Genomic DNA, 27,439 nt, shown 5'->3' with positions numbered 1-27,439 from the left:
ACCTCCAGCCTCACTCTCCCCTCCTGCAGCTTTGCTCCATCTCAGGGCATACCCAAAAGCATTTATACATTTCCTAAGGTCAGTCTGGAAGGGGGGAAAATAAAGATATCAAAATCAGCATCAAGAGCAAGCTACAAAATAAAGCATCCAGGGGGAAATAAAACCCTGTCTGAGAGCACTTGAGGCAAATATGGGTCATGTCTGCCACTAAACGGCTTTGGTACCAGAGTGCAGCCTAAGAGAGCTTTTATAGGTCAGCCCGACACAAACAGCACTGCTGCCAAGCTGCCACCTTCTGAGCCCCCCATCCCCAGAGCAAAGGGCTCTGCCTGCCTCCTCATCTAGTCCCATTTCAAAGCTCAGGGTGTGAAAGGGCAATGAACAGCCTGAAAAAGCCAAGGCTGGAAACAGCCATTTGACAGAGCAGCCACATCTGGTTCCTGCTCTATCAGACACAGACCCCCAGAGCCCATTGCTGTTCCCAGTGGGCAGCAACATCCCTCCCCTCTCTAACTGCTTACTCTGGATTGTAGTGAAGGAGACTCTGCAGCACAACCCCCAGTGTTCAGAGAAAGCAATCAGAGGATTAGTTGCCTCTCTTGGTCTCAGTTCCTGTTCTTTCCTTTGTGCTCCCCAATTCAGCTCCTCCATCACTTCTCCCTGAGATTGATTATTCAGGCAGAGGAAAAGAGAGAAGGAAGGAAAAAAATTGGTGTGCCTAAAATGTAAATCTCATCAGGCCAGCCTCAACATTGGAGCTGCACAGACCTGTTTTACAACGTGCACCAGTGGCATTTGGTCTCAGCAGCCTGTGCTAGATGCACTCAGAGGCAGAAGCTGCCACTTATCCCTCCTGCAGCTGATTAAAATTTAAAGCAAGCTTTACAGGCAACGTGCTTTATATGCACATCTAGTGTGAGCTACAGAGCAGCTCAGCAAAAGCTGTGCTCTTCAGACAACACGGTTTTACCACCCAGATGACCCATTTCCCTCTCTGCCCTCCCCCAAACACACAGCCAGGATGGCTCAGACATAAGCAGGGCTTTGGCCTGCATTAATGCTTGGCCTTCCCCATGCATACCTGGAACAGTGAGGCTCAAGTTAACCTGAGCACAGGGTCAAAAAGAGGAGCTTTTAAAAGGTATTGGCAAGGGTTAGGGCTGGGCCAGTCACTGAACAACTGACAGAGAGAAGCATCTGAGGCAGCAGTGTGCCCAGGTGGGCAGCAGAGCCAATGGCATCCTGGGCTGGCTCAGGAGCAGTGTGGGCAGCAGGACAAGGGAGGTTCTTCTGCCCCTGTGCTCAGCACTGCTCAGGCCACATCTGCAGTGCTGTGTCCAGTTCTGGGCTCCTGAATTGCAGAGAGCTGTTGAGGTGCTGGAAGGTGTTGAGAGAAGGGCAGCAAGGCTGGGGAGGGTCCTGGAGCAGAGCCCTGTGAGGAGAGGCTGAGGGAGCTGGGGGTGTGCAGCCTGCAGCAGAGGAGGCTCAGGGCAGAGCTCATTGCTGCCTGCAGCTCCCTGCAGGGAGGCTGTAGCCAGGTGGGGTTGGGCTCTGCTGCCAGGCAAGCAGCACCAGAACAAGGGGACAGTGTGGAGTTGTGCCAGGGCAGGTCTAGGGTGGATGTTGTTAGGAAGTTGTTGGCAGAGAGAGTGATTGGCATTGGAATGGGCTGCCCAGGGAGGTGGTGGAGTGGCTGTGCCTGGAGGTGTTGAAGCCAAGCCTGGCTGGGGCACTGAGTGCCATGGTCTGGTTGCTTGGCCAGGGCTGGGTGCTAGGTTGGGCTGGCTGAGCTTGGAGCTCTCTTCCAGCCTGATTGATTCTGGGATTCTATGATCCATCCCCCATTTTCTCTATATAGAATTAAAACCACTGAAATCAAGTGGCTTTGGGTCAAATGTTAGTCAAATTCCACTGCACTTATGGCATACCTGGATGACATCCAAAATAATCCTCAGGACACTGAGTGTATGAAGGCCAAGAGAAGTCAACTGTGGATGGGTGAATTAGAATCACAGAATCAGTCAGGTTTGGAAGGGACCACAAGGAGCAGCCAGTTCCAACCCCCCTGCCATGCCCAGGGACACCCTACCCTAGAGCAGGCTGCACACAGCCTCAGCCAGCCTGGCCTCAAACACCTCCAGCCATGGGGCCTCAACCACCTCCCTGGGCAACCCAGTCCAGCCTCTCACCATTTAGCCCATGGAGAATTAGGAAGCAAATACCTGCAAATAAATGCTCAGCTGAATCTCATGCAGGCAGCAGTAGAAGAATCATGAATAGGCCTTTTTAAAGACAAAGCAGCAGTGACAGTGAAGACCAAACTGCAGAAGTTAGCAAAATCCACCACTTTGTGGGGCTAAAAAAGTAAGTTTAGGAGCAGTTTGTGATGGAATCTGCACCAAAACCAACTGATTCTTTCATCAAGTGTGAACTGTAAGTCTCCACAAAGCAGCAGGGAGGCTAATTAACAGCAGCAGATGAAAGCAGCAATCCAGATCAAATGGCAAGAGGAAGAAAAAAAGAATCAATTAAGAACTTCACATAGTTTCAGGGAGGATGCAATGAATGGAAATCCAGAGGAAAACATCATCTCTTCAACGTCAGTGGAAGTGTAGAATGGATTCAAATTCACATTTAATAGAAGTGGGGGGGTGGGGTGGGGGGAAGGCTTCTCAGTTTCCACAACAAACACCCAACAAGCTGGTACAGATTCACTGATCCTTGAAAACAAGAGCTTCATAGCAGAGTGTTGTGGGAGAAACACAGACCACACAGAGAGCAGCACCAGCACAGCCCCTTCTAATGCACAGACTGGACACAAATAATGAGCTTGGTTTGAGGAATTGCTGACAGAGAACTGGAGCAGAACCCCTGTTCAGTTCTTCTATAGTCAGAGACTCAACCAGGTTGGAAGAGAGCTCCAAGCTCATCCAGTCCAACCTAGCACCCAGCCCTGTGCAATCAAACAGATCAAAGAATCAATCAGGTTGGAAGAGAGCTCCAAGCACATCCAGTCCAACCTAGCACCCAGCCCTGTGCAATCAAACAGATCAAAGAATCAATCAGGTTGGAAGAGACCTCCAAGCTCATCCAGTCCAACCTAGCACCCAGCCCTGTGCAATCAAACAGATCATAGAATCAATCAGGTTGGAAGAGAGCTCCAAGCTCATCCAGTCCAAAATAGCTCCCAGCCCTGGCCAATCAACCAGGCTGGAAGAGACCTCCAATACCATTCAGTCCAACCTAGCACCCAGCTCTGTGCAATCAACCAGACCATGGCACTCAGTGCCCCAGCCAGGCTTGGCTTCAACACCTCCAGCCACACAGACTCCACCACCTCTCTGGGCAGCCCATTCCAATGCCAATCACTCTCTCTGACAACAACTTCCTAACAACATCCAGCCTAGACCTGCCCTGGCACAGCTCCAGACACTGTCCCCTTGTTCTGTTGCTGCTTGCCTGGCAGCAGAGCCCAACCCCACCTGGCTACAGCCTCCCTGCAGGCAGCTGCAGACAGCAATGAGCTCTGCCCTGAGCCTCCTCTGCTGCAGGCTGCACACCCCCAGCTCCCTCAGCCTCTCCTCACAGGGCTGTGCTCCAAGCCCCTCACCAGCTTCATCATCCCATTTAAAACCACTGCACCTCATCCTAATGATGATTTGGTTCTATCTCTGTATTGGTTCAAGCAACCCATGCTTGGCTAAGACCTCTCAATCTGCACCACACCAGTTGAATTTCAGAAGACATCAAAAGTTCTCTTTCTTGCTAGCTTGCTCTAGTAATCAACTAGTCCCCCAAACAGCATCCCATCAGAGTTGGTTTGGCTTCAGCTTGGAGCTCTCATTACTGATTCTCCTGCTAGAACAGGATGCCTTTTAGTACCTTGTATTTTCAGAGCCACAGGACAAGGGAGGTTCTTCTGCCCCTGTGCTCAGCACTGCTCAGGCCACTCCTGCAGTGCTGTGTCCAGTTCTGGGCTCCTGAATTCAAGAGAGATGTTGAGGTGCTGGAAGGTGTCCAGAGAAGCATGACAAAGCTGGTGAAAGCCTGGAACACAAACTCTATGAGGAGAGGCTGAGGGAGCTGGGGTTGCTTAGCCTACAGCAGAGGAGGCTCAGGGTAGAGCTCATTGCTGTCTGCAGCTGCCAGAAGGGAGGTTGCAGCCAGGTGGGGTTGGGCTCTGCTGCCAGGCAAGCAGCAACAGAACAAGGGGACACAGTGTGGAGTTGTGCCAGGGCAGGTCTAGGCTGGATGTTGTTAGGAAGTTGTTGTCAGAGAGAGTGATTGGCATTGGAATGGGCTGCCCAGGGAGGTGGTGGAGTGGCTGTGGCTGGAGGTGTTGAAGCCAAGCCTGGCTGGGGCACTTAGTGCCATGGTCTGGTTGCTTGGCCAGGGCTGGGTGCTAGGTTGGGCTGGCTGAGCTTGGAGCTCTCTTCCAACCTGTTTGATTCTCTGATTCTATGCACACTCACAGAGCTCAGCAGTCTCCAAGAAGCAAACGAGACTCTTCATCAAGGAGCTTTGGCTTCCAGGCAGCAGCAAGCTGAAATTGCTCAGCAGTTGCTGCAGTTGAGAAGCAAATTTGTGAGCCACTTTCTGCCATGGAAATGGCAGTTCCTCGAGCAGCTGTGGTGAGTAACTCACAGAACAGCTAGTTCAAGCTGCCAGATTTCATTTGATGCTGTAACAAGTCAGCCTCTCCATCCCCTCCTCCAAATCAGCTCTGAGACTCCTGTGTGCATGCTCTCCAGTTTTGCAAAGTCCTTGTGAAGACCTGACAGCAGAACTGCACATGGAGGATTCCACTGAGCAGCCTCTTCAGACTATGTGATGCTTCTATCCCCTCCTCCTCCCCCCATCCTTCTCATGCCAGCCAAGTAATCTATTACTCATTTTTACAGGCTGCAGACAACTCCAGTTCCCAAGGCATAGTCCCTGTTGTAATAGCTACAGGCCCTGCTCAAAGCCACCACCTACTGATCATGGAACCCTAGAATTGTTTCAGTAGGGAAAGACTACAAGACCAAGACCAACCATTACCTAACCTTGGCCAAGACTGCTCCTAAACCACTCATGGTGTTCTCTAGATGCCATCCAGAGGGACCTGGACAGGCTGCAGAAGTGGGCACAAGCCAAGCTCAGGAGCTTAAACAAGACCAAGTGCAAGGTCCTGCAGCTGAGTTGGGGAAATGCCAAGCACCATTGCAGGCTGTGCAGGGAGTGGCTGGAGAGCAGCCCTGAGGAGAGGGACTTGGAGGTGCTGCTGGAGGAGAAGCTCAGCAGGAGCCAGCAGTGTGCACTTGCAGCCCAGAAAGCCAAGCAGAGCCTGGGCTGCAGCAGCAGAAGTGTGGCCAGCAGGGCCAGGGAGGGGATTCTCCTCCTCTGCTCTGCTGAGACCCCACCTGGAGTCCTGCATCCAGTTCTGGAGCCCCTGGGACAAGAGGGCTGTGGAGATGCTGGAGAGTGTCCAGAGCAGGGCCTGGAGGATGCTCAGAGGCTGCAGCAGCTCTGCTGTGAGCACAGCCTGAAAGAGTTGGGGCTGTGCAGGCTGGAGCACAGGAGGCTCCCAGGGGACCTTCTTGTGGCCTTCCAGGAGCTGAAGGGCCCTCCAAAAAAGCTGGGGAGGGACTTTTTAAGCTCTCAGGGAGTGCCAGGAGTGGGGGGGATGGAGCAAAGCTGGAGGTGGGGAGAGTGAGGCTGGAGGTGAGGAGGAAGTTGTTGAGCATGAGAGTGGTGAGAGGCTGGACTGGGTTGCCCAGGGAGGGGGTTGAGGCCCCATGGCTGGAGGTGTTTGAGGCCAGGCTGGCTGAGGCTGTGTGCAGCCTGCTCTAGGGTAGGGTGTCCCTGGGCATGGCAGGGAGTTGGAACTGGCTGATCCTTGTGGTCCCTTCCAGCCCTGACTGATTCTATGATCCCATGCAATAAGGCACTGCAACCAGACAAGTTTTGTGCCAAGGGCCCATACAGATGAGTAGGTTTTCACCAAAAGTCCATTTCCCACAGACCTGTGTTCAGCAGCACTACATCCCCATCCTGCACAGGGCATTGAGGAATGCAGTTCCAGTCCCCAGCCACGCAGTTTACAGTGCTTCACACTCTTAGCAGGCCATTAGAACTCTTCAGGAGTTCCCCTGCTGCTCTAATAGCAGCGATCAGTTACCAAGGCAGTGTGTGCTCTGCCTCTCACTCTCCAGCCACTCTGGACTCCTGCAAACACACTCATTCAGAAGTGGCTCTTGTATCGGTACTCGATGAAGCAGGACTCGACCTGCAGCCCCACACTGCTCTCTGCTCCTCCCCAAACACAGGCAAAGGTGCACAGGGGCAGGAAAGCACTGAGCAGGTGAGGTGCACTGCTCCTCCCTTTGGGATGCAAACAGACAGGCTCTCAGGTCATGGAATGGGACCTTTAGAGGTCACCTGGTCCAGCCCCCCTGCGGTCACCAGGGGCATCTTAGAATCACAACACCAGTCAGGGTTGGAAGGGACCACAAGGATAAGTCACTTCCAACCCTCCTGCCATGCCCAGGGACACCCTACCCTAGAGCAGGCTGGATAGGTTGCACTGGAGATATAGACTGGATAAGTTGGACTGGATGAATTTGGTTGGATAGATTGCACTGGATGAATTTGGTGGGATAAGTTGCACTGGATGAATTTGGTGGGATAAGTTCCACTGGATGAATTTGGTGGGATAAGTTGCACTGGATGAATTTGGTGGGATAAGTTGCACTGGATGGATTGGTGGGATAAGTTGCACTGGATGGATTGGTTGGATAAGTTGCACTGGATGGATTTGGTTGGATAAGTTGCACTGGATGGATTAGGTTGGATAAGTTGCACTGGATGAATTTGGTTGGATAAGTTGCACTGGATGCATAGGTTGGATAAGTTGCACTGGATGAATTTGGTTGGATAAGTTGCACTGGATGCATAGGTGGGATAAGTTGCACTGGATGAATTTGGTTGGATAAGTTGCACTGGATGAATTTGGTTGGATAAGTTGGACTGGATGAATTTGGTTGGATAGGTTGCTCTGGATGCATAGGTTGGATAAGCTGGACTAGATGAATTTGGTGGGATAGGTTGCACTGGATGAATTTGGTTGGATAAGTTGGACTAGATGAATTTGGTTGGATAGGTTGCTCTGGATGCATAGGTTGGATAAGTTGGACTAGATGAATTTGGTGAGATAGGTTGCTCTGGATGCATAGGTTGGATAAGATGGACTAGATGAATTTGGTGGGATAGGTTGCACTGGATGAATTTGGTTGGATAAGTTGGACTAGATGAATTTGGTGGGATAGGTTGCTCTGGATGCATAGGTTGGATAAGTTGGATTAGATGAATTTAGTTGGATAGGTTGCTCTGGATGATCTTGGAGGTCTCTTCCAACCTGGCTGATTCTATGAGTGTAAGGCTGAGGTGCTCTGAAAAGACAAAGCACTACCTGAGCAGGACAGAGTTACTGCAGTGTGGAATGAAAAGCCTGGAAGATGTGAAGTGCTAAATCCTTGCCCCTGAGCCTGAGTAGCAAAGCTGAAAGCTCAGTAAAACCTGCTGAGGTTCAAGTGTATTTCTTGATGGGCCAGGGTGTAAGAGTTAGTGTGCTACATGCCTGTACAGCTGTATTAGGCCACATCAGCAATGCAGCAGTCTGAAGCCATTTCAGAGAAGGAATTGTCTCTGTCTTTGGCTGAGAGCAAAGCAGATGATGCAGCAAAAGCATCAACCATCAACCAGACAGCTTTAAAGACCAGAAAGCCTCTCAGACCTCACACAGCTACTCCAAGAACAGGGTGGTTATATATTCCATCTGCAGGTACAAAACATTACACACACAAACCAACCCCATGTTGTTGTGTCTGCTGAATCCCCAATTTGACTGTGGTGGGAAACAGCAGCAGGGAAAGAGAAGCCACTTTAATGAAGCCCCAGGGGAGTAGGAAGATAAGAGATAATTGCAGCTTTAGCTCAGTCGCACATCAACCCAACTAACTTCTGTTAGGAGGTTCAAAAGTGATTTCACTCAATTCATGCAGGAGTTTTGTGAGTTGGGTTAGGAAAAAAAACCAACACAACAAAACCAAACAAAAACTCCCACACAGCGCTCCTGGAAACAGCACTCAGAAGAACAATGAGCTTAAGTTGTGAGAACAAAGGGCAGTCATTGCTCCTGGAGGAGAAAAAGCTGAGCTGTGGCTAGGAAACTTGTCCAGGGCAAATGCTACAGTAAAAAACAATAGCTCAAGTTCTGTCCAGCTCTGGAAACAGCCATAAGAGAGGACCATAAGAGAGGACCATAAGAGAGGACCATAAGAGAGGACCATAAGAGAGGACCATAAGAGAGGACCATAAGAGAGGACCATAAGAGAGGACCATAAGAGAGGACCATAAGAGAGGACCATAAGAGACAGCAGGGCCAGGAGGATGCTCAGAGGCTGCAGCAGCTCTGCTGTGAGCACAGACTGAAAGAGTTGGGGCTGTGCAGGCTGGAGCAGAGGAGGCTCCCAGGGGACCTTCTTGTGGCCTTCCAAAAAAGCTGGGGAGGGACTTTTGAGGCTGTGAGGGAGTGACAGGGCTGGGGGGGATGGAGCAAAGCTGGAGGTGGGGAGAGTGAGGCTGGAGGTGAGGAGGAAGTTGTTGAGCAGGAGAGTGGTGAGAGGCTGGACTGGGTTGCCCAGGGAGGTGGTTGAGGCCAGGCTGGCTGAGGCTGTGTGCAGCCTGCTCTAGGGTAGGGTGTCCCTGGGCATGGCAGAGGGGTTGGAACTGGCTGCTCCTTGTGGTCCCTTCCAGCCCTGACTGATTCTGATTCTTTGAACTACTTCCACAAACACAGGCACTGAAAACAAATGATTTGCAGGAGAACAGTTTGCAGGAGAACAGTTTGCAGGAGAACAGTTTGCAGGAGAACAGTTTGCAGGAGAACAGTTTGCAGGAGAACAGTTTGCAGGAGAACAGTTTGCAGGAGAACAGTTTGCAGGAGAACAGTTTGCAGGAGAACAGTTTGCAGGAGAACAGTTTGCAGGAGAACAGTTTGCAGGAGAACAGTTTGCAGGAGAACAGTTTGCAGGAGAACAGTTTGCAGGAGAACAGTTTGCAGGAGAACAGTTTGCAGGAGAACAGTTTGCAGGAGAACAGTTTGCAGGAGAACAGTTTGCAGCTCTCCACTTTAGATTACTGAAACCTCTGTTCCAGGTCTATGTTACACCTGAATGTTCTGTCTGCAACCCCCTCCCTTTCTCTTCTTATGCTGCCATAATTGGTGTTCAGAGACAACAAACTTCCCATGGCAAGAACAAGCTCCATCATTTTGCCAGCTCAAGAGGGAAACAAAAATCAAAGTCAAATGCTACCAAGATGGAGCAATGGATCTAGACGTGGTGCTTGTGGTCTGAATGAAAACTGGGGCACATCAAGTCTCACAACTCCTGGGCATGCTGGACTTCTTTTTGCTGTATGTATTCCAGCAGGAGCAAGGCTCTACCAATAGCAGTGAGTGCTAAGCACTGTGCATAGATGTTTTATATATTAAAAGCAAAACCAGAAGGAAAACGCTGCCTAAAACCCCCATGAGTGCAGTTGTAACATTTTTCTTTCCAAGAAGAAAAGGTTCAGCTATGTTTTAAGAGGCTCAAAGGCTTCTCATTGCTACCTAGCATAGGCCAACTAGAAAGAGACTCAGACTCAAGACTCCAGGTGCCCCTTGCTAGCCAGGCCCTCACTACAACAAAGACACTGAAGTGCTGCAGCAAGTCCACAGAAGGGAGGTTCTTCTGCCCCTGTGCTCAGCACTGCTCAGGCCAGGTTGTCAGCAAGCAAAATGAATTACTAGTTTAGTCTGAACACCTCTCACCAGACCCATACTGCCACACGTGTAGGATGGTGTCTCCCTCCCCTCATGATCTGTTAGGTACATATATAAATGCATTTGTCTTTATTATTATGTCTAAAGTTCAATCAGTTGTTTGCTAAGCAGAATTCCTGAGGGGGCTGCTCCTGCAGGGACACAAAAAGCAGAGTTCTATTTTTTCATCTTAGCAAGGAAAGCTTCATCCAGGGAGAGGAAGAGGCTGCAGGAAAGAAATCTCTCCTTTAACTGAACATAGAAAGAGCCAGGCAGGAAGAGAGCTCCAAGCTCAGCCAGCCCAGCCTAGCACCCAGCCCTGCCCAACCAACCAGACCATGGCACTAAGTGCCCCAGCCAGGCTTGGCTTCAACACCTCCAGCCACACAGACTCCACCACCTCCCTGGGCAGCCCATTCCAATGCCAATCACTCTCTCTGACAACAACTTCCTAACAACATCCAGACTAGACCTCCCCTGGCACAGCTTGAGGCTGTGTCCCCCTGTTCTGGTGCTGGCTGCCTGGCAGCAGAGCCCAACCCCACCTGGCTACAGCCTCCCTGCAGGCAGCTGCAGGCAGCAATGAGCTCTGCCCTGAGCCTCCTCTGCTGCAGGCTGCACACCCCCAGCTCCCTCAGCCTCTCCTCACAGGGCTCTGCTCCAGGCCCCTCCCCAGCCTTGCTGCCCTTCTCCAAACACCTTCCAGCACCTCAACAGCTCTCTGCAATTCAGGAGCCCAGAACTGGACACAGCACTGCAGGGGTGCCCTGAGCAGTGCTGAGCACAGGGGCAGAAGAACCTCCCTTGTCCTGCTGCCCACACTGCTCCTGAGCCAGCCCAGGATGCTATTGGCTCTGCTGCCCACCTGGGCACTGCTGCCTCAGCTTCAGCTCCTCTCTCCCAGCACCCCCAGCTCCCTCTCTGCCTGGCTTCTGGAAAAAGTTCAAGGTATAAAACATGTACTCTTGTTTAGATGTACTGAATGAACTCTGTGCCAAATTTTCACTGCAGTAAGTGTTACAACCATTAAGCCAAAGCTTCAAATTCCAGTGTTCTGCAAACAACAACTGGAATGCTTTCTTTCCTCCCCCCCCCCTCAAATATCTAAAATATCTCCATTGCAAGCACTGTAAAACCAGTTTAGAAAAACATCTGTAAAACATAGATTGCATCATCTAAATAAGCACATTACACAGGTGTTGGACAAAACTGCTTCTGGAAAAGTTCTGAAGTCATATGTGGAGAGGGACTACTTAACCTTGGGTTCATAGCCTGAACTTTTCACAGTCTCATAGAACTAAGCAGGTTGGAAGAGAGCTCCAAGCTCAGCCAGCCCAACCTAGCACCCAGCCCTGGCCAAGCAACCAGACCATGGCACTAAGTGCCCCAGCCAGGCTTGGCTTCAACACCTCCAGCCACACAGACTCCACCACCTCCCTGGGCAGCCCATTCCAATGCCAATCACTCTCTCTGACAACAACTTCCTAACAACATCCAGCCTAGACCTGCCCTGCCACAGCTCCAGACTGTGTCCTCCTGTGTTGCTGCTTGCCTGGCAGCAGAGCCCAACCCCACCTGGCTACAGCCTCCCTGCAGGCAGCTGCAGACAGCAATGAGCTCTGCCCTGAGCCTCCTCTGCTGCAGGCTGCACCCCCCCAGCTCCCTCAGCCTCTCCTCACAGGGCTCTGCTCCAGGCCCCTCCCCAGCCTTGCTGCCCTTCTCCAAACACCTTCCAGCACCTCAACAGCTCTCTGCAATGGAGGAGCCCAGAACTGGACACAGCACTCAAGGGGTGGCCTGAGCAGTGCTGAGCACAGGGGCAGAATTAGGTCCCTTGTCCTGCTGGCCACACTGCTCCTGAGCCAGCCCAGGATGCCATTGGCTCTGCTGCCCACCTGGGCACTGCTGCCTCAGCTTCAGCTCCTCTCTCCCAGCACCCCCAGCTCCCTCTCTGCCTGGTTGCTCTCAGCCACTCTGGCCCCAGCCTGTAGAGCTGCTCCCTGAGACCTTGGAGCAAGCTGAGATGTGTCACTTCTTTTTCCTGTATGAAATCCTTTATCATTTACAGGAAAAACAATGTTCCTCAGGAAGTTTTAAGCTTTTTATATGCATCACAATGACACAGCAACACTCTCAACTCCAGCAGTACCTGCTACTGTACCACACTGATACCACTAAGATAGAGCAGCAAATAAGCAAGATATTTTTAACCAAGGAAACTAGACTCAGACTTCCCCAGTACCAGTCCAGATCATACATGAGCCACATTTTAAGATACTTATGATGGGGTGCCTCCTGCAACAAGTTTTTCACAGGCTCAGAGGATGTCACGGGCTGGAAGGGATCCAAGGAGATCATCCAGTCCAATCCCCCTGCCAGAGCAGGACAATCCTAACACAGATCACAGAGGAACACATCCAGACAGGCCTTGAAGGTCTCCAGAGAAGGAGACTCCACAACCTCTCTGGGCAGCCTGTGCCAGGGCTCTGGGACCCTTACAGGAAAGAAGTTCCCCCTTGTGTTGAGCTGGAACCTCCTGTGCTGCAGCTTCCATCCACTGCTGCTTGTCCTATCCCAGGGAGCAGAGCCTGCCCCCCCCCCCCCCCTCCTGGCAGCCTTCAGATACTTACAAACATTGATCAAATCCCCTCTCAGTCTTCTCTTGTCCAGACTAAGCAGCCCCAGGTCCCTCAGCCTCTCCTCACCAGGCAGTGCCCTCCAGTCCCCTCATCACCCTTGCAGCCCTCTGTTGGACTCTCTCCAGCAGAACCCTGTCCCTTTGCAACTGGGGAGCCCAAAACTGAAGGCAGTATTCAAGATGAGGTCTCAGCAGGGCAGAGTAGAGGGGAAAGAGAACCTCCCTTGATCTGCTGGACACACTCTTGCTGATACACCCCAGGATCCCATTGGCCTTCCTGGCCACAAGGGCACATTGCTGTGCCATGGGTACCTTTTGGGTTTAAGTCAGAGTTGATTTATTACACTCCAGCAGCAGAGGCAGTTTTTGTGACAGGACACCAAAAAGTAAGATTTAAGAAAAGCTTTCAGGGGGTGGGGTGAGTTAGGAAGAAGCCTTTGAGCTATTCTAAGTTTTGCAATCCAGCTTTCCAAGGGCAGCTTTTCATTTGGAACAAAGTAAGAGCAGCTGCCCATGCTGAAGTGAGGTCAGCTTTGTTCCTGTCTGCCTCCCACCTGGACCACCAAGGCACTGCCTTTCTGCTGACCTTCAGTGGTGGAAGATTCTTTGCTGGGCTGAAGCACAGAGAAAATGGTGTGGAAAACCAAATGCTAACACAAAAAAAACAGGGCTGGGGAAAAATTTGTGTGTCTCACACAGCAGTCCATTGTCTGAAGTTCATAAATGCCATTATACAAAGGCCAAGTCAAAAGCAACTGCAAAGCCCCTTCCAAGTTTCTTTCTGTCCTTTCACTTTTATTGAGTTTGCAGTCATAGAATCAACCAGGTTGGAAGAGAGCTCCAAGCTCAGCCAGCCCAACCTAGCACCCAGCCCTGCCCAACCAACCAGACCATGGCACTAAGTGCCCCAGCCAGGCTTGGCTTCAACACCTCCAGCCACACAGACTCCACCACCTCCCTGGGCAGCCCATTCCAATGCCAATCACTCTCTCTGACAACAACTTCCTAACAACATCCAGCCTAGACCTCCCCTGGCACAGCTCCAGGCAGTGTCCCCTTGTTCTGTTGCTGCTTGCCTGGCAGCAGAGCCCAACCCCACCTGGCTACAGACTCCACGCAGGCAGCTGGATAGGGCTGGGTGCTAGGTTGGACTGGATGAGCTTGGAGGTCTCTTCCAACCTGGTTGATTCTATGATTCTATGATTAGCCCAGAACTGTTGAAGACATTTTTGAGCATTCCTGTACCTGCAGCACAGACAAATGTTTTAAACATAACAGGAATTGTCTTTCCTTGCTGGTGTGAAAAGGCAGAGGAGAAAGCATCCATTGTTCCCTGACTGTGGTGAAGTCAGCATAGGAGAGATCTGAGCTCACACTGATAAGTAGCTAGAGGAAAAAAAAAAGAGTCCTGGAGAACTAACCAGGGCTAGGCTCTTAATGAGGTTCTCCAAGTGAAGTGATAGACATCTGCTGTTACAGCCTCAGCAGACCAAAGTATATTAGCAGGGCATTATCTCACAGCAGGCAGCAGCAGAGCCCAGAGCTTCCTGAAGTACTACCACTCTCTGGGCTCTGCCCTCCAGCCAGTTCTTGATCTAGCACAGAGTGGATCTGTCCAAGCCAGGAGCTGCCAGCTGTGCCAGGAGCTGCTTGTGGCAGACAGTGTCAAAGGCTTTGCTGCAGTCCAGGCAGACTCCATCCACAGCCTGCCCACACACCTTGAGTACTGTGTTCAGTTCTGGGCCCCTCAATTCAAGAAGGATGTTGAGGTGCTGGAACATGTCCAGAGAAGGGCAACAAAGCTGGGGAGGGGCCTGGAGCACAAATCCTATGAGGAGAGGCTGAGGGAGCTGGGGGTGTGCAGCCTGGAGAAGAGGAGGCTCAAAGGTCATCTTATTACTGTCTACAACTACCTGAGGGGACATTGTAGCCAGGTGGGGGGTGGCCTCTTCTCGCAGGCAACCAGCAATAGAACAAGGGGACACAGTCTGGAGTTGTGCCAGGGCAGGTCTAGGTTGGATGTTGTTAGGAAGTTGTTGGCAGAGAGAGTGATTGGTATTGGAATGGGCTGCCCAGGGAGGTGGTGGAGTCTCTGTGCCTGGAGGTGTTGAAGCAAAGCCTGGCTGGGGCACTTAGTGCCATGGTCTGGTTGACTGGCCAGGGCTGGGTGCTAGGTTGGCCTGGATGAGCTTGGAGCTCTCTTCCAACCTGCTTGATTCTATGATTCACCAGGCAGGAACCTGATCATAAAAGGTGATCAGGTTGGTGAGACAGGACCTGCCCTTCCTAAACCCATGCTGGCACTAGCACTAGGGACAAGAGGCACCAGCAGAACTCAAAGGCAAGTCAGTACACAATACAGTTCCACATGAAGGTCATGCAAGTGCAAGGTCTGATGTAGACTGTGCTACTTTGAGCCTAGCTGGGATATTTTGGTGAGGAGAATCAGATGCTAGGCTGTGAAGAGGAAACAGTGGTGATGGCTGCTGCACTCATAGGCTTGCTGAGATGGACAACAAGAACATAAACATAGATAACAGAGTTGCTCTCTGTCTGGGCTTTGGGCTGAACTTCTCTCTCTGATCTAACTTGTCATCTGTGTGACTAATCCATCTGCTTCCTAACCCCCCTGGCTGACCCTCCAAACTTTCCTTGAATATAAGGCAAGTCTTGGGTAAGGTAGAGGGGTGGAAGGAAGGTGGAAGGGTGGTTGGGAGCCCCTCCTGGGGTCTGTGGTTTCTGGGAGGGCTGCTGTGTGTCTGTATCATTTTTAACTTGCCTGTTGCTGTGTATGTTGTACATCTCTGCTTGTCTCTTGGGCTAAGCTGTAAATATAAGCTGCATTCCATTTCCAACTGGCTGAGTCTAGTCTGGGTGATTTTCCTAAGTTGGTGGAGGAGAGCAGGGAACACTCAAACCATCACATAGAGTCAATGACTAGACAAGTTTGTTTTCATGAAAGAAGAGCTCATGAGATGGTCAAAACGGATATCCTGACCTTGTAGAAGCAAACCCATAGCTCTAAACAACTCTGAACCGCTCTTCTGACTGCTAAGCACAGGTAACAGCTTCTGCATGCAGCACTAAAGAGCTTGCAGTGTTCAGCCATGGAAGAATCACCACAGGCACCCTGCTGGGGTTAGATCCCTTCAGAAGAGATTATCCTGACAAAATACTCCCTGCTTTCTCTTAAAAATCTTTGTCAGGTCTTTGGTGTTGAGTAGGAGCAAACCACCAAGATCACAGAATCAAGCAGGTTGGAAGAGACCTCCAAACTCATCCAGCCCAACCTAGCACCCAGCCCTGCCCAACCAACCAGACCATGGCACTAAGTGCCCCAGCCAGGCTTGGCTTCAACACCTCCAGGCACACAGACTCCACCACCTCCCTGGGCAGCCCATTCCAATGCCAATCACTCTCTCTGACAACAACTTCCTAACAACATCCAGCCTAGACCTCCCCTGCCACAGCTTGAGACTGTGTCCCCTTCTTCTGTTGCTGCTTGCCTGGCAGCAGAGCCCAACCCCACCTGGCTACAGCCTCCCTGCAGGCAGCTGCAGACAGCAATGAGCTCTGCCCTGAGCCTCCTCTGCTGCAGGCTGCACCCCCCCAGCTCCCTCAGCCTCTCCTCACAGGGCTCTGCTCCAGGCCCCTCCCCAGCCTTGCTGCCCTTCTCTCAACACCTTCCAGCACCTCAACATCTCTCTGCAATGGAGGAGCCCAGAACTGGACACAGCACTCAAGGTGTGTCCTGAGCAGTGCTGAGCACAGGGGCACAAGAACCTCCCTTGTCCTGCTGCCCACACTGCTCCTGAGCCAGCCCAGGATGCCATTGGCTCTGCTGCCCACCTGGGCACTGCTGCCTCAGCTTCAGCTCCTCTCTCCCAACACCCCCAGGGCCCTCTCTGCCTGCCTGCTCTCAGCCACTCTGGCCCCAGCCCCAAGTGCTGCTTGGGGTTTCTGTGGCCAAAGTGCAGAACCCTGCCCTTGGCCTTGTTCAGTCTCATCCCATTGGCCTCTGCCCACCCATCCAGCCTGGCCAGGTCCCTCTGCAGGGCTCTGCTACCTTCCAACAGCTCCACAGCTGCTCCTAGCTTGCTGTCATCTGCAAACTTACTGATGCTGGACTCAACCCCCTCATCCAGATCATCAATAAAGAAAACACTGTCAAACAGTGTTCCAAACCCTTTGACATGCATTCTGCTCAATAGGTCCCAACAGCCTGGGAAGGAGAGCTTCAAAACAAGTAGCAGTTGTTGTTTATTAAGCCCTACAAACGAAATGGGTCCAACCATTTTCTTCTGCCCTGCTATTTGCAAGGGCAAGGCGACAGGGATTTGAAATGTTTAGATAATGCTCCTTTAACAGAAGGACATTCCACTAAGGGAACTATTATTCAAGAAGACTCTGTCTGACAAGCCAAGAGAAAGCTGCCTCTGCACAAGTCAGGGCTCTCAAGACACCCTTGTGATTAAGTTACTGCAGAATAAATTAGCGCTCCACGAACTGACTACACCATAAATAAACCCAATAGGGATGGGGAAGCCACTGACAAGACACAATACCCTCCTGACAGCAGCTGAGCTCTGCAGCTCTCCCCTAGAATGAGCACCAAAAAAGCTGTCTGTCAAAAGGATTTCTGCTCCCCTTTTTCAACTCAGAATTCAGAGAGCACATCAAAGCAGATGCAGTATCTACAGTAGATAACTAATGACAAGAATCCTATACTTTCATTTTCTCTCATCACTCAGAAGGCAAATTGCAGCTCTTTCCTCAACCTAATAATTATTCCTATGGCTGCATTTTGTTCCTCTCCCAGCAGCAGCTTGAAAGTTGATTTGAGCTGCAGGAACCCAGGCAGTGACTATAGGAGTTGCTGTTGCGATAGTGCAAAGCAGAAGCCGACTCTGCAGGTAATTGGGCTTGAAGTGAGAAAGATCTTCCCCAGGCAGCTTGAAAGGGTAATTTCTTCGGGGGGGAAGAGAGGCTGACTTCTTCCACCACAGGCTAACCAAAGGAAATCTTTTGATCCCAAGAAACACACAAAGGATAGTAAGACTCAGCACCACATACATGCCAACATCCAGTTGCCAGTCAGTTACTAGTGGTGTTCCCAAGGATCAGTGCTGGGCCCAGTCCTGTTCAGTAGCTTTAGTGATGATCTGGAGCAGGGGATTGAGTCCAGCATCAGTAAGTTTGCAGATGACACCAAGCTAGGAGCAGCTGTGGAGCTGTTGGAGGGTAGCAGAGCCCTGCAGAGGGACCTGGCCAGGCTGGATGGGTGGGCAGAGGCCAAGGGGATGAGACTGAACAAGGCCAAGGGCAGGGATCTGCACTTTGGCCACAGCAACCCCAAGCAGCACTTGGGGCTGGGGCCAGAGTGGCTGAGAGCATCCAGGCAGAGAGGGCCCTGGGGGTACTGATAGATAGCAGGCTGAAGATGAGACAGCAGTGTGCTCAGGTGGACAGTAGAGCCAATGGCATCCTGGGCTGGCTGAGGAGCAGTGTGGGCAGCAGGACAAGGGAGGTTCTTCTGCCCCTGTGCTCAGCACTGCTCAGGCCACCCCTGGAGTGCTGTGTCCAGTTCTGGGCCCCACAATTCAAGAGAGATGTTGAGGTGCTGGAAGGTGTTTGGAGAAGGGCAGCAAGGCTGGGGAGGGGCCTGGAGCACAGCCTCTGTGAGGAGAGGCTGAGGGAGCTGGGGGTGTGCAGCCTGCAGCAGAGGAGGCTCAGGGCAGAGCTCATTGCTGTCTGCAGCTGCCTGCAGGGAGGCTGTAGCCAGGTGGGGTTGGGCTCTGCTGCCAGGCAAGCAGCAACAGAAGAAGGGGACACAGCCTGAAGCTGTGCCAGGGCAAGTCTAGGCTGGATGTTGTTAGGAAGTTGTTGTCAGACAGAGTGATTGGCATTGGAATGGGCTGCCCAGGGAGGTGGTGGAGTCTGTGTGGCTGGAGGTGTTGAAGCCAAGCCTGGCTGGGGCACTTAGTGCCATGGTCTGGTTGCTTGGCCAGGTCTGGGTGCTAGGTTGGGCTGGCTGAGCCTAGAGCTCTCTTCCATCCTAGTTAACTCTATGGTGGACTACACGACCTGAGAGCTATCAGCTGTAACATCATTGTTAATTCCCCTATATGGAACTGGAGGAGTTCTCTCACACTGTTCCACAAAAGGACCTCCAACTACCATCATCCAACCAGGAGGTCAGTGATACCCATGAAGAGGAGGAGTGAAGACCTACCTGTGTCTGCACAAGAAGAAAGTGTTAACGTAGCAGCTCACTGAACCAATGGATTGGATGCGTAGCAGAACATGAGCATCTTTGCTCAGCACACACTGGGATCACACAGCTCTATTTAGACAGAGCATACAATCCACCTACTTTAGACCTTCAAGAAAGATACACTGCCCTCAATTGTATTCTGCAGTAATATTAAGCTGGGTTCTCAGTTACAGACACCTCTTTCTTACACATGCATTAGCCTGGAGAAGAGAAGGCTCAGGGATGACCTCATTGCTGGCTACAACTACCTGAAGGGAGGCTGCAGCCAGGTCAGATTGATCTCTCCTGCCAAGCAACCAGCAACAGAACAAGGGGACACAGTCTCAAGCTGTGCCAGAGGAGGCATAAGCTGGATGTTAGGAGGAAGTTCTTCACAGAGAGAGTGATTGGCATTGGAATGGGCTGCCCAGGGAGGTGGTGCAATCATTGTCCCTGGAGGTGTTGAAGCCAAGCCTGGCTGGGGCACTTAGTGCCATGGTCTGGTTGCTTGGCCAGGGCTGGGTGCTAGGTTGGGCTGGATGATCTTGGAGGTCTCTTCCAACCTGGTTGATCTAATCATGACTGAGGGTTGCCTTTCTCTTCATTACAAAGCACAAGCTGATAGAAGGAACAGCCTCTCTTGTGACTTGATTTTGAAACAATAATCCTCTTTGCTAGACCTAAGAATTTAAGTATTGAGTAAGTTCATACAAAGATGTCTCAGATTTCCCCCCCCCCCCTCCACCCCATACACACACAGGCATTAGAGACAGTCTAAGAGTTTTAACCTTTCTTTCTTTGGCAATGTCTGTCTCAATCTGAATTTTGTAAAATAGGGAACAGTAGAAAAATGTCCTGAATGGCCTGGCTCAGGAGCAGAGTGCCCAGGTGGGCAGCAGAGCCAATGGCATCCTGGGCTGGCTCAGGAGCAGAGTGCCCAGGTGGGCAGCAGAGCCAATGGCATCCTGGGCTGGCTCAGGAGCAGAGTGCCCAGGTGGGCAGCAGAGCCAATGGCATCCTGGGCTGGCTCAGGAGCAGTGTGGGCAGCAGGACAAGGGAGGTTCTTCTGCCCCTGTACTCAGCACTGCTCAGACCACCCCTTGAGTGCTGTGTCCAGTTCTGGGCTCCTGAATTGCAGAGAGCTGTTGAGGTGCTGGAAGGTGTTTGGAGAAGGGCAGCAAGGCTGGGGAGGGGCCTGGAGCAGAGCCCTGTGAGGAGAGGCTGAGGGAGCTGGGGGTGTGCAGCCTGCAGCAGAGGAGGCTCAGGGCAGAGCTCATTGCTGTCTGCAGCTGCCTGCAGGGAGGCTGTAGCCAGGTGGGGTTGGGCTCTGCTGCCAGGCAAGCAGCACCAGAAGAAGGGGACACAGTCTCAAGCTGTGGCAGGGGAGGTCTAGGCTGGATGTTGTTAGGAAGTTGTTGTCAGAGAGAGTGATTGGCATTGGAATGGGCTGCCCAGGGAGGTGGTGGAGTCTGTGTGGCTGGAGGTGTTGAAGCCAAGCCTGGCTGGGGCACTTAGTGCCATGGTCTGGTTGCTTGGCCAGGGCTGGGTACTAGGTTGGACTGGCTGAGCTTGAAGCTCTCTTCCAACCTGCTTGATTCTATGAATAAATGAGGGTTTAATGTGCAAAGTGTTGAAGACAGAGATGCATGTTTCAGCAATTCTCTGAGATCCTTGAGGCTTGCTGCCCTGTGCAGTGCTTCCCCCCCAAACACAGCCTCATGTCCTCAGAAGGCAAAGCGATTCTGAATTGTCTTCAGCACCTCCAGAAGGCAGAATGACCAAAAAAAAAAAAACCCAAACCAACAAACAAGCACTCCAGTGGAAGAAACAAAAGACACTGATTCATGTGCAATTAGCTCAGCTAAATTTACTACTGAAACCATTGCTACTCCAGCTGTCCCTGACACCTGCATAGCAGGGACAATGGAACATGACAAGCATCCTCTTACCATCTATTGCAGCTTTCAGGCTGACATGCTAACTGAAAACTGGTGACAGCTCCACTCCTTGAGCTGCTGTGTTAATGGAATTAGCACAAAAATCGTCTTTACACCTTATTTAAGCACCAATGCCACAGCAGAAACAGAACAACTGGAGACAGGCAGTCCCCACTACTAAATCCACCACCCAAAAAGCATCAGTACTCCAAACCCAGCATGCTTATTTCTACTCAGAGATCCTCTTTGAGCAGCAACAGAAGTAGCATAGCAGGGAAGTGGTATCTGAAAAGGAGAAGCAAGGATGTAAGGAGAGGAAGCTTGTTAATATCCTGTGCAGCTCAAATTGCCACTGGTTTATCTGCCTTAAATAAGAGTTAGGCTTAAAGGCTGAGAGCAGAGAATGAATTTTTGAGGTCAAGTTGCATATTATGTTCTCAGAACAAAGCAGCTCACTCTTTTCTCTCTAAGGCTGCAAATGGTTGCAGAAAAACTGGAAGGTGTCCAGAGAAGGGCAACAAAGCTGGTGAAAGGACTGGGACACAAACCCTGGGAGGAGAGGCTGAGGGAGCTGAGGGTGTGCAGCCTGCAGCAGAGGAGGCTCAGGGCAGAGCTCATTGCTGTCTGCAGCTCCCTGAAGGGAGGCTGTAGCCAGGTGGGGTTGGGCTCTGCTGCCAGACACAGTCTCAAGCTGTGCCAAGGGAGGTCTAGGCTGGATGTTGTTAGGAAGTTCACAGTATCACAGTATCATCAGGGTTGGAAGAGACCTCACAGATCATCAAGTCCAACCCTTTACCACAGAGCTCAAGGCCAGACCATGGCACCAAGTGCCATGTCCAGTCCTGCCTTGAACAGCTCCAGGGACGGCAACTCCACCACCTCCCCTGTTGTTGGCAGAGAGAGTGATTGGCATTGGAATGGGCTGCCCAGGGAGGTGGTGGAGTCTCTGTGGCTGAAGGTGTTGAAGCCAAGCCTGGCTGGGGCACTTAGTGCCATGGCCTGGTTGCTTGGCCAGGGCTGGGTGCTAGGTTGGGCTGGATGAGCTTGGAGCTCTCTTCCAACCTGCCTGATTCTATGATAAGTTGCAGCACAGGAAGTTCCAGCTCAGCACAAGGAGGAACTCCTTTCCTGGAAGGGTCCCAGAGCACTGGCACAGGCTGCCCAGAGGTTGTGGTTTCTCCTTCTCTGGAGCCTTTCCAAGCCTGTCTGGATGTGGTCCTGTGTGCTCTGTGCTAGATTGTGTGGCACTGCTCTGGCCGGGGGGTTGGACTGGATGATCGTAGGATGTTAGGGGTTGGAAGGGACCCAAAGAGATCACTGATCATCCCCCCCCATCCTGGCAGCCCTCAGATACTTATAAACATTGATCAAATCCCCTCTCAGTCTTCTCTTCTCCAGACTAAGCAGCCCCAGGTGCTATGGCCTGGTTGCTTGGCCAGGGCTGGGTGCTAGGTTGGGCTGGCTGAGCTTGGATCTCTCTTCCAACCTGGTTAATCCCATGATTAAATGTAGAAGTTGCATGCAGAAACCATCCCTTGCAGAACAGATTTAGAGTCCTGTGTCTAAGGTGCCAGAAAAGCCTACGAAAGCATCTTAAAATGTAAGTGCATGGAAAGAGCATGAACTGAAATCCACTGCATCACTGTTCTGGCACACATCCACCAGCCTAGCCCCAGACAACTGTATAAATAGACAAAAGCTCTTTGAGAAGGGTTCAGAGAAAGTCCAAGTGAATGCATTGAACCTGACACAGCTACCTGAATCCAAATCATCAAAGGAGGGGCTTTAATCTTCCCAGCCCCTAAGCTATCTTTAGAAGGGCACTAATTTGTACAGCACACACACACACACACACACTTCATCTGTGCTACAGCAGCACCACAGACAAACATTAACCAGATACCTCCTGCTGTCTGCCAGGGGTTTGAATGTTTTGCAACTCAAAATGCCAAAATCCATCCTGCAGTCCAAATGCTTAAAGATTATCCAGGGAGAGCATGTGCACATTTCCACCAGCTATGGGAATCACAGCTCATTCATTTGTTACTTTTTGGAGCTACAGAGCAGAGTTACCCACCTAGAAACAGACCAGAGCCTTATTTGGAAGGTTGATTTCATTGAGTTAAACATTTTCCTTTTTAGTAAGGAAATACTAGGGAAAAAATAGTATTTACAGGCAATTTTCATCTGAAGAGATTTGCATGAGGCAGGTCCAATACAAACAGATACTGTGTGTTTGACTAAGTCTAGATGTTAGCTGCTGTGTATGGCACTGTGAGAGAAAACACACTCAGAATCACAGAATGCCCTAGGTGGGAAGGAACTCCCAAAGGTCATCTACTCCAACCTGCCTGCAGCAAGCAGGGGTTCAACTAAATCACAGAATCAATTTAGAATGACCACAGAACCACCAAGGTTGGAAGAGAGCTCCAAGCTCATCCAGCCCAACCTAGCACCCAGCCCTGCCCAAGCAACCAGACCATGGCACTAAGTGCCCCAGCCAGGCTTGGCTTCAACACCTCCAGCCACACAGACTCCAACACCTCCCTGGGCAGCCCATTCCAATGCCAATCACTCTCTCTGACAACAACTTCCTAACAACATCCAGCCTAGACCTCCCCTGGCACAACTCCAGACTGTGTCCCCTTCTTCTGGTGCTGGGTGCCTGGCAGCAAAGCCCAACCCCACCTGGCTACAGCCTCCCTGCAGGCAGCAATGAGCTCTGCCCTGAGCCTCCTCTGCTGCAGACTGCACACCCCCAGCTCCCTCAGCCTCTCCTCACAGGGCTGTGCTCCAGGCTCCTCCCCAGCTTCATCGCCCTTCTCTGGACACCTTCCAGCACCTCAACATCTCTCTTGAATTGAGGAGCCCAGAACTAGACACAGTACTCAGGTTGCCCAGAGCCCTGTCAGAACCCATGGGCAACTGATGGCATTTACCTGGAGTTGAGCAATGCCTTTGAAACTGTCCTGCACCACATCCTGGTCTCTAAGCTGGCAACACATGGGTTTGATGGATGGGACCACCATGTCCACCCATCAAACCCATGGTCTGGTTGATTGGCTAGGGCTGGGGGCTGGGTTGAACTGGATGAGCTTGGAGGTCTCTTCCAACCTGGTTGATTCTATGATTCGACAATTCTAAGTACTTCCAGGCTAGGGTCAAGCAGTCAGACAGCTTTCTGAACAGGTGCAGAAGCAGCAGATTATCTCCTAAGGTTAAAGACTATTTAAGCAGGTAACTGGATTAAAATTAACTACCTGAAGGGACATTGCAGCCACGTGGGTGGTGGCCTCTTCTCCCAGGCAACCAGCAATAGAACAAGGGGACAGAGTCTCAAGTTGTGCCAGGGCAGGTCTAGGCTGGATGTTGTTAGGAAGTTGTTGTCAGAGAGAGTGATTGGCATTGGAATGGGCTGCCCAGGGAGGTGGTGGAGTCTCTGTGGCTGGAGGTCTTCAAGAAGAGACTGGATGAGGCACTTGATGCCATGGTCTAGTTGACTGGGTAGGGCTGGGGGATAGGTTGGCCTGGATGCTCTTGGAGGTCTCTTCCAACCTGGTTGATTCTATGATAAAGACCTATACCTCTAGCAAGGCAACCTGCTGTAGACCTTCCATTAAAGCACAGATTCAACAGGCAGTAAGGGAAATCAGCAGCAAAACACGAGTTGTTCTCCAGCCAGGATCACCTAGCCAACAGGATTGGTCTGCCTGCCACATACCTTGGATGCCTGGGGGGTGGAAATGACGTGCACGGTGCTGGGCTTAACTCCATTCGCCTTCGGTCGCTTATAAAGGGCAAATCTGCTTTTCCTGCGTCCTCTGTCACCGGTAGGGAGGGAGCCATTATACCTGGGGACAAACACAGAAAGCCTGCCATAAATCACCACCAAATGCAGCAAAAGGAGCAGCAACCCGCTCACAGTATCCTGGTGTCGTCATATCAGGGGCATAAGCAATGTGCCCTTGTGGCCAAGAAGGCCAATGGGATCCTGGGGTGTGTTAGCAGGAGTGTGGCCAGCAGATCAAGGGAGGTTCTGCTCTGCATCTACTCTGCCCTGCCGAGACCTCATCTTGAATACTGTGTTCAGTTTGGGGCTCTCCAGTTGAAGAGAGACAGGGATCTGCTGGAGATGGTCTAGAAGAGGGCTACAAGGATGATAGAATCATAGAATCAAGCAGGTTGGAAGAGACCTCCAAGCTCAGCCAGCCCAACCTAGCACCCAGCCCTATCCAATCAACCAGACCATGGCACCAAGTGCCTCAGCCAGGCTTTTCTTGAAGACCCCCAGGGACAGTGCCTCCACCACCTCCCTGGGCAGCCCATTCCAATGCCAATCACTCTCTCTGTGAAGAACTTCTTCCTAACATCCAGCCTACACCTACCCTGGCACAACTTGAGACTGTGTCCCCTTGTTCTATTGCTGGTTGCCTGGGAGAAGAGGCCACCCCCCACCTGGCTACAATGCCCCTTCAGGTAGTTGTAGACAGTAATAAGATCAGCCCTGAGCCTCCTCTTCTCCAGGCTAAACAGGCCCAGCTCCCTCAAGCTCTCCTCATAGGATTTGTGCTCCAGGCCCCTCACCAGCTTTGTTGCCCTTCTCTGGACATGTTCCATAAGGGGACTGGAGCACTGCCTGGTGAGGAGAGGCTGAGGGAGGTGGTGGAGTCGCCGTCCCTGGAGCTGTTCAAGGCAGGACTGGACGTGGCACTTGGTGCCATGGTCTGGCCTTGAGCTCTGTGGTAAAGGGTTGGACTTGATCTGTGAGGTCTCTTCCAACCCTGGTGATACTGTGACTTGGGGCTGCTTAGTCTTGTGCTAGTTTGAAGCAGGCTAGAATGTTTTGGTGAGAAGAACTAGATCACAGGCTGTGGAAGGAAAACAAGGGTGATGTCTGCTTTGCTCATAGGCTTGCTGAGATGTACAGGAATAAAAGCAAAACACAGATAAGGGAATCTTCTCTGCTGCTTGGGAGCTCTGAGCTGGATCTCATTCTCTAACCTCACCTTCCATTTTCTTTTCTCATCCACTTTGCTTCCTAACCCCCCTGGCCAAACCTCCTCTCTTCCTTGGGACTGGGGTAAGGTTGAGAGGGGTAGGGGGAAGGTGAAGGGGTGGTTGCGAGCCCCTCTGGAGGACTCAAGTTTTTGGGAGGGCAGCTGTATTTCTGTATTACTTTTTACCTTGTCTATTTCTGTCTATAACTGTGCATACTGTAATTGTCTGCTTGGATATTCTGCTAAACTGGATATTCTGCTTAAATATAAGCTTCATTCAGTTTCCAGAGCAGGCTGAGTCTAGTCTGGGTGATTTACAGAGTGTGGGGGGGAGTGGAACACTCAAAGCATCACAAGTCTGGAGAAGAGAAGACTGAGAGGGGATTTGATCAATGTTCCTAAGTATCTGAAGGCTGCCAGGAGAGGGAGGGACAGGCTCTGCTCACTGCTGCCTGGGATAGGACAAGCAGCAATGGATGGAAGCTGCAGCACAGGAGGTTCCAGCTCAGCACAAGGGGGAACTTCTTTCCTGTAAGGGTCCCAGAGCCCTGGCACAGGCTGCCCAGAGAGATTGTGGAGTCTCCTTCTCTGGAGCCTTTCCAGGCCTGTCTGGATGTGTTGCTCTGTGATAGATAGGATTGTCCTGCTCTAGCAGGGAAGTTGTACTCAATCTCCTTGGGTCCCTTCCAACCCCTAATATCCTGTGAGCCTGTGAAACTAAAAAGTTGCAACTGTGGTCAATTTTGTTCCTTGACTCATGAACATTCAAACATTCTTTACTTACCAATGGTTGCAATTTTACTCATCATTAATAAGGGAATCAACTACAAATTAAACACTGAGTGGTTTGGTCACAGAAACATTTCTTCACCTGTAGACCTGCTAGCCTGGAGAGGAGGAGGCTGAGAGGTGACCTCATTGCTGGCTACAACTACCTGAAGGGAGGCTGTAGCCAGATGGGGTTGGGCTCTGCTGCCAGGCAAGCAGCACCAGAACAAGGGGACACAGCCTCAAAGCTGTGCCAGGGCAGGTCTAGGCTGGATGTTGTTAGGAAGTTGTTGTCAGAGAGAGTGATTGGCATTGGAATGGACTGCCCAGGGAGGTGGTGTAGTCTGTGTGCCTGGAGGTGTTGAAGCAAAGCCTGGATGAGGCACTTAGTGCCATGGTCTGGTTGCTTGGCCAGGGCTGGGTGCTAGGTTGGGCTGGATGAGCTTGGAGCTCTCTTCCATCCTGCTTGATTCTATGAATTGACAAGAAAAAAGGAAGAGGAGAAGCAGTTTGGAAAAACAAAGTCATTAAGGTGCAAGGAAAGGGAATTTTACCTCAAAGAAGGTTCTTTTAGTGGGGTTGGGGGTTCCCCCCCACACTTTTTTTAAGCTCTAATCCTAAAGGCTTCATCTATTATTAAGGGAAGAGGATGTGAGTGGTTTTAATTTCTGTGACTACGTCTGCAGACTTACTAATTACTTCCCTTACCAGGTGTAACAGGGTAGCCTTCAACAGCTCTTTCATCTCTGAGGACAGAGACCCAACAGATTAATTATTCAGAGAAGCCTCAAGTCTCAGGAGGATGCAGCTCCTTCCCCATGGAAAGGATCGACTGGAAAATGATTTGCAATGCAGAAGTGCTGAATTCACCACACTCCTACTCCAGAGATCTAGGACAGGTAGGTGCCTCTCCTCACACTGCTGCCACCTGGAACAGTCCTGCTAACTCTCAGCAGGTCTTGCAGATCTCTCAGGACTCCACTGCAGAGCTGTCTCTTC

The 27,439-nt window shown here is 51.3% G+C and overlaps 1 protein-coding gene across 1 annotated transcript in view; it reads right to left on the bottom strand.

Moving 5' to 3' along the window:
* The window catches only part of PELI2 (pellino E3 ubiquitin protein ligase family member 2), an 89,904-nt gene that overhangs the window by 24,793 nt on the left and 37,672 nt on the right, over positions 1-27,439 (bottom strand). The window contains exon 2 of the mRNA XM_064148995.1: positions 24,397-24,526. Coding sequence (XP_064005065.1) covers positions 24,397-24,526 — 130 coding nt within the window. The remainder of the gene's footprint in view (positions 1-24,396; positions 24,527-27,439) is intronic.

The sequence above is a fragment of the Pogoniulus pusillus genome, chromosome 1 (assembly GCF_015220805.1).
Source record: "Pogoniulus pusillus isolate bPogPus1 chromosome 1, bPogPus1.pri, whole genome shotgun sequence".
NCBI lineage: Eukaryota > Metazoa > Chordata > Aves > Piciformes > Lybiidae > Pogoniulus > Pogoniulus pusillus.
This window is presented reverse-complemented; position numbering and strand designations above follow the sequence as displayed.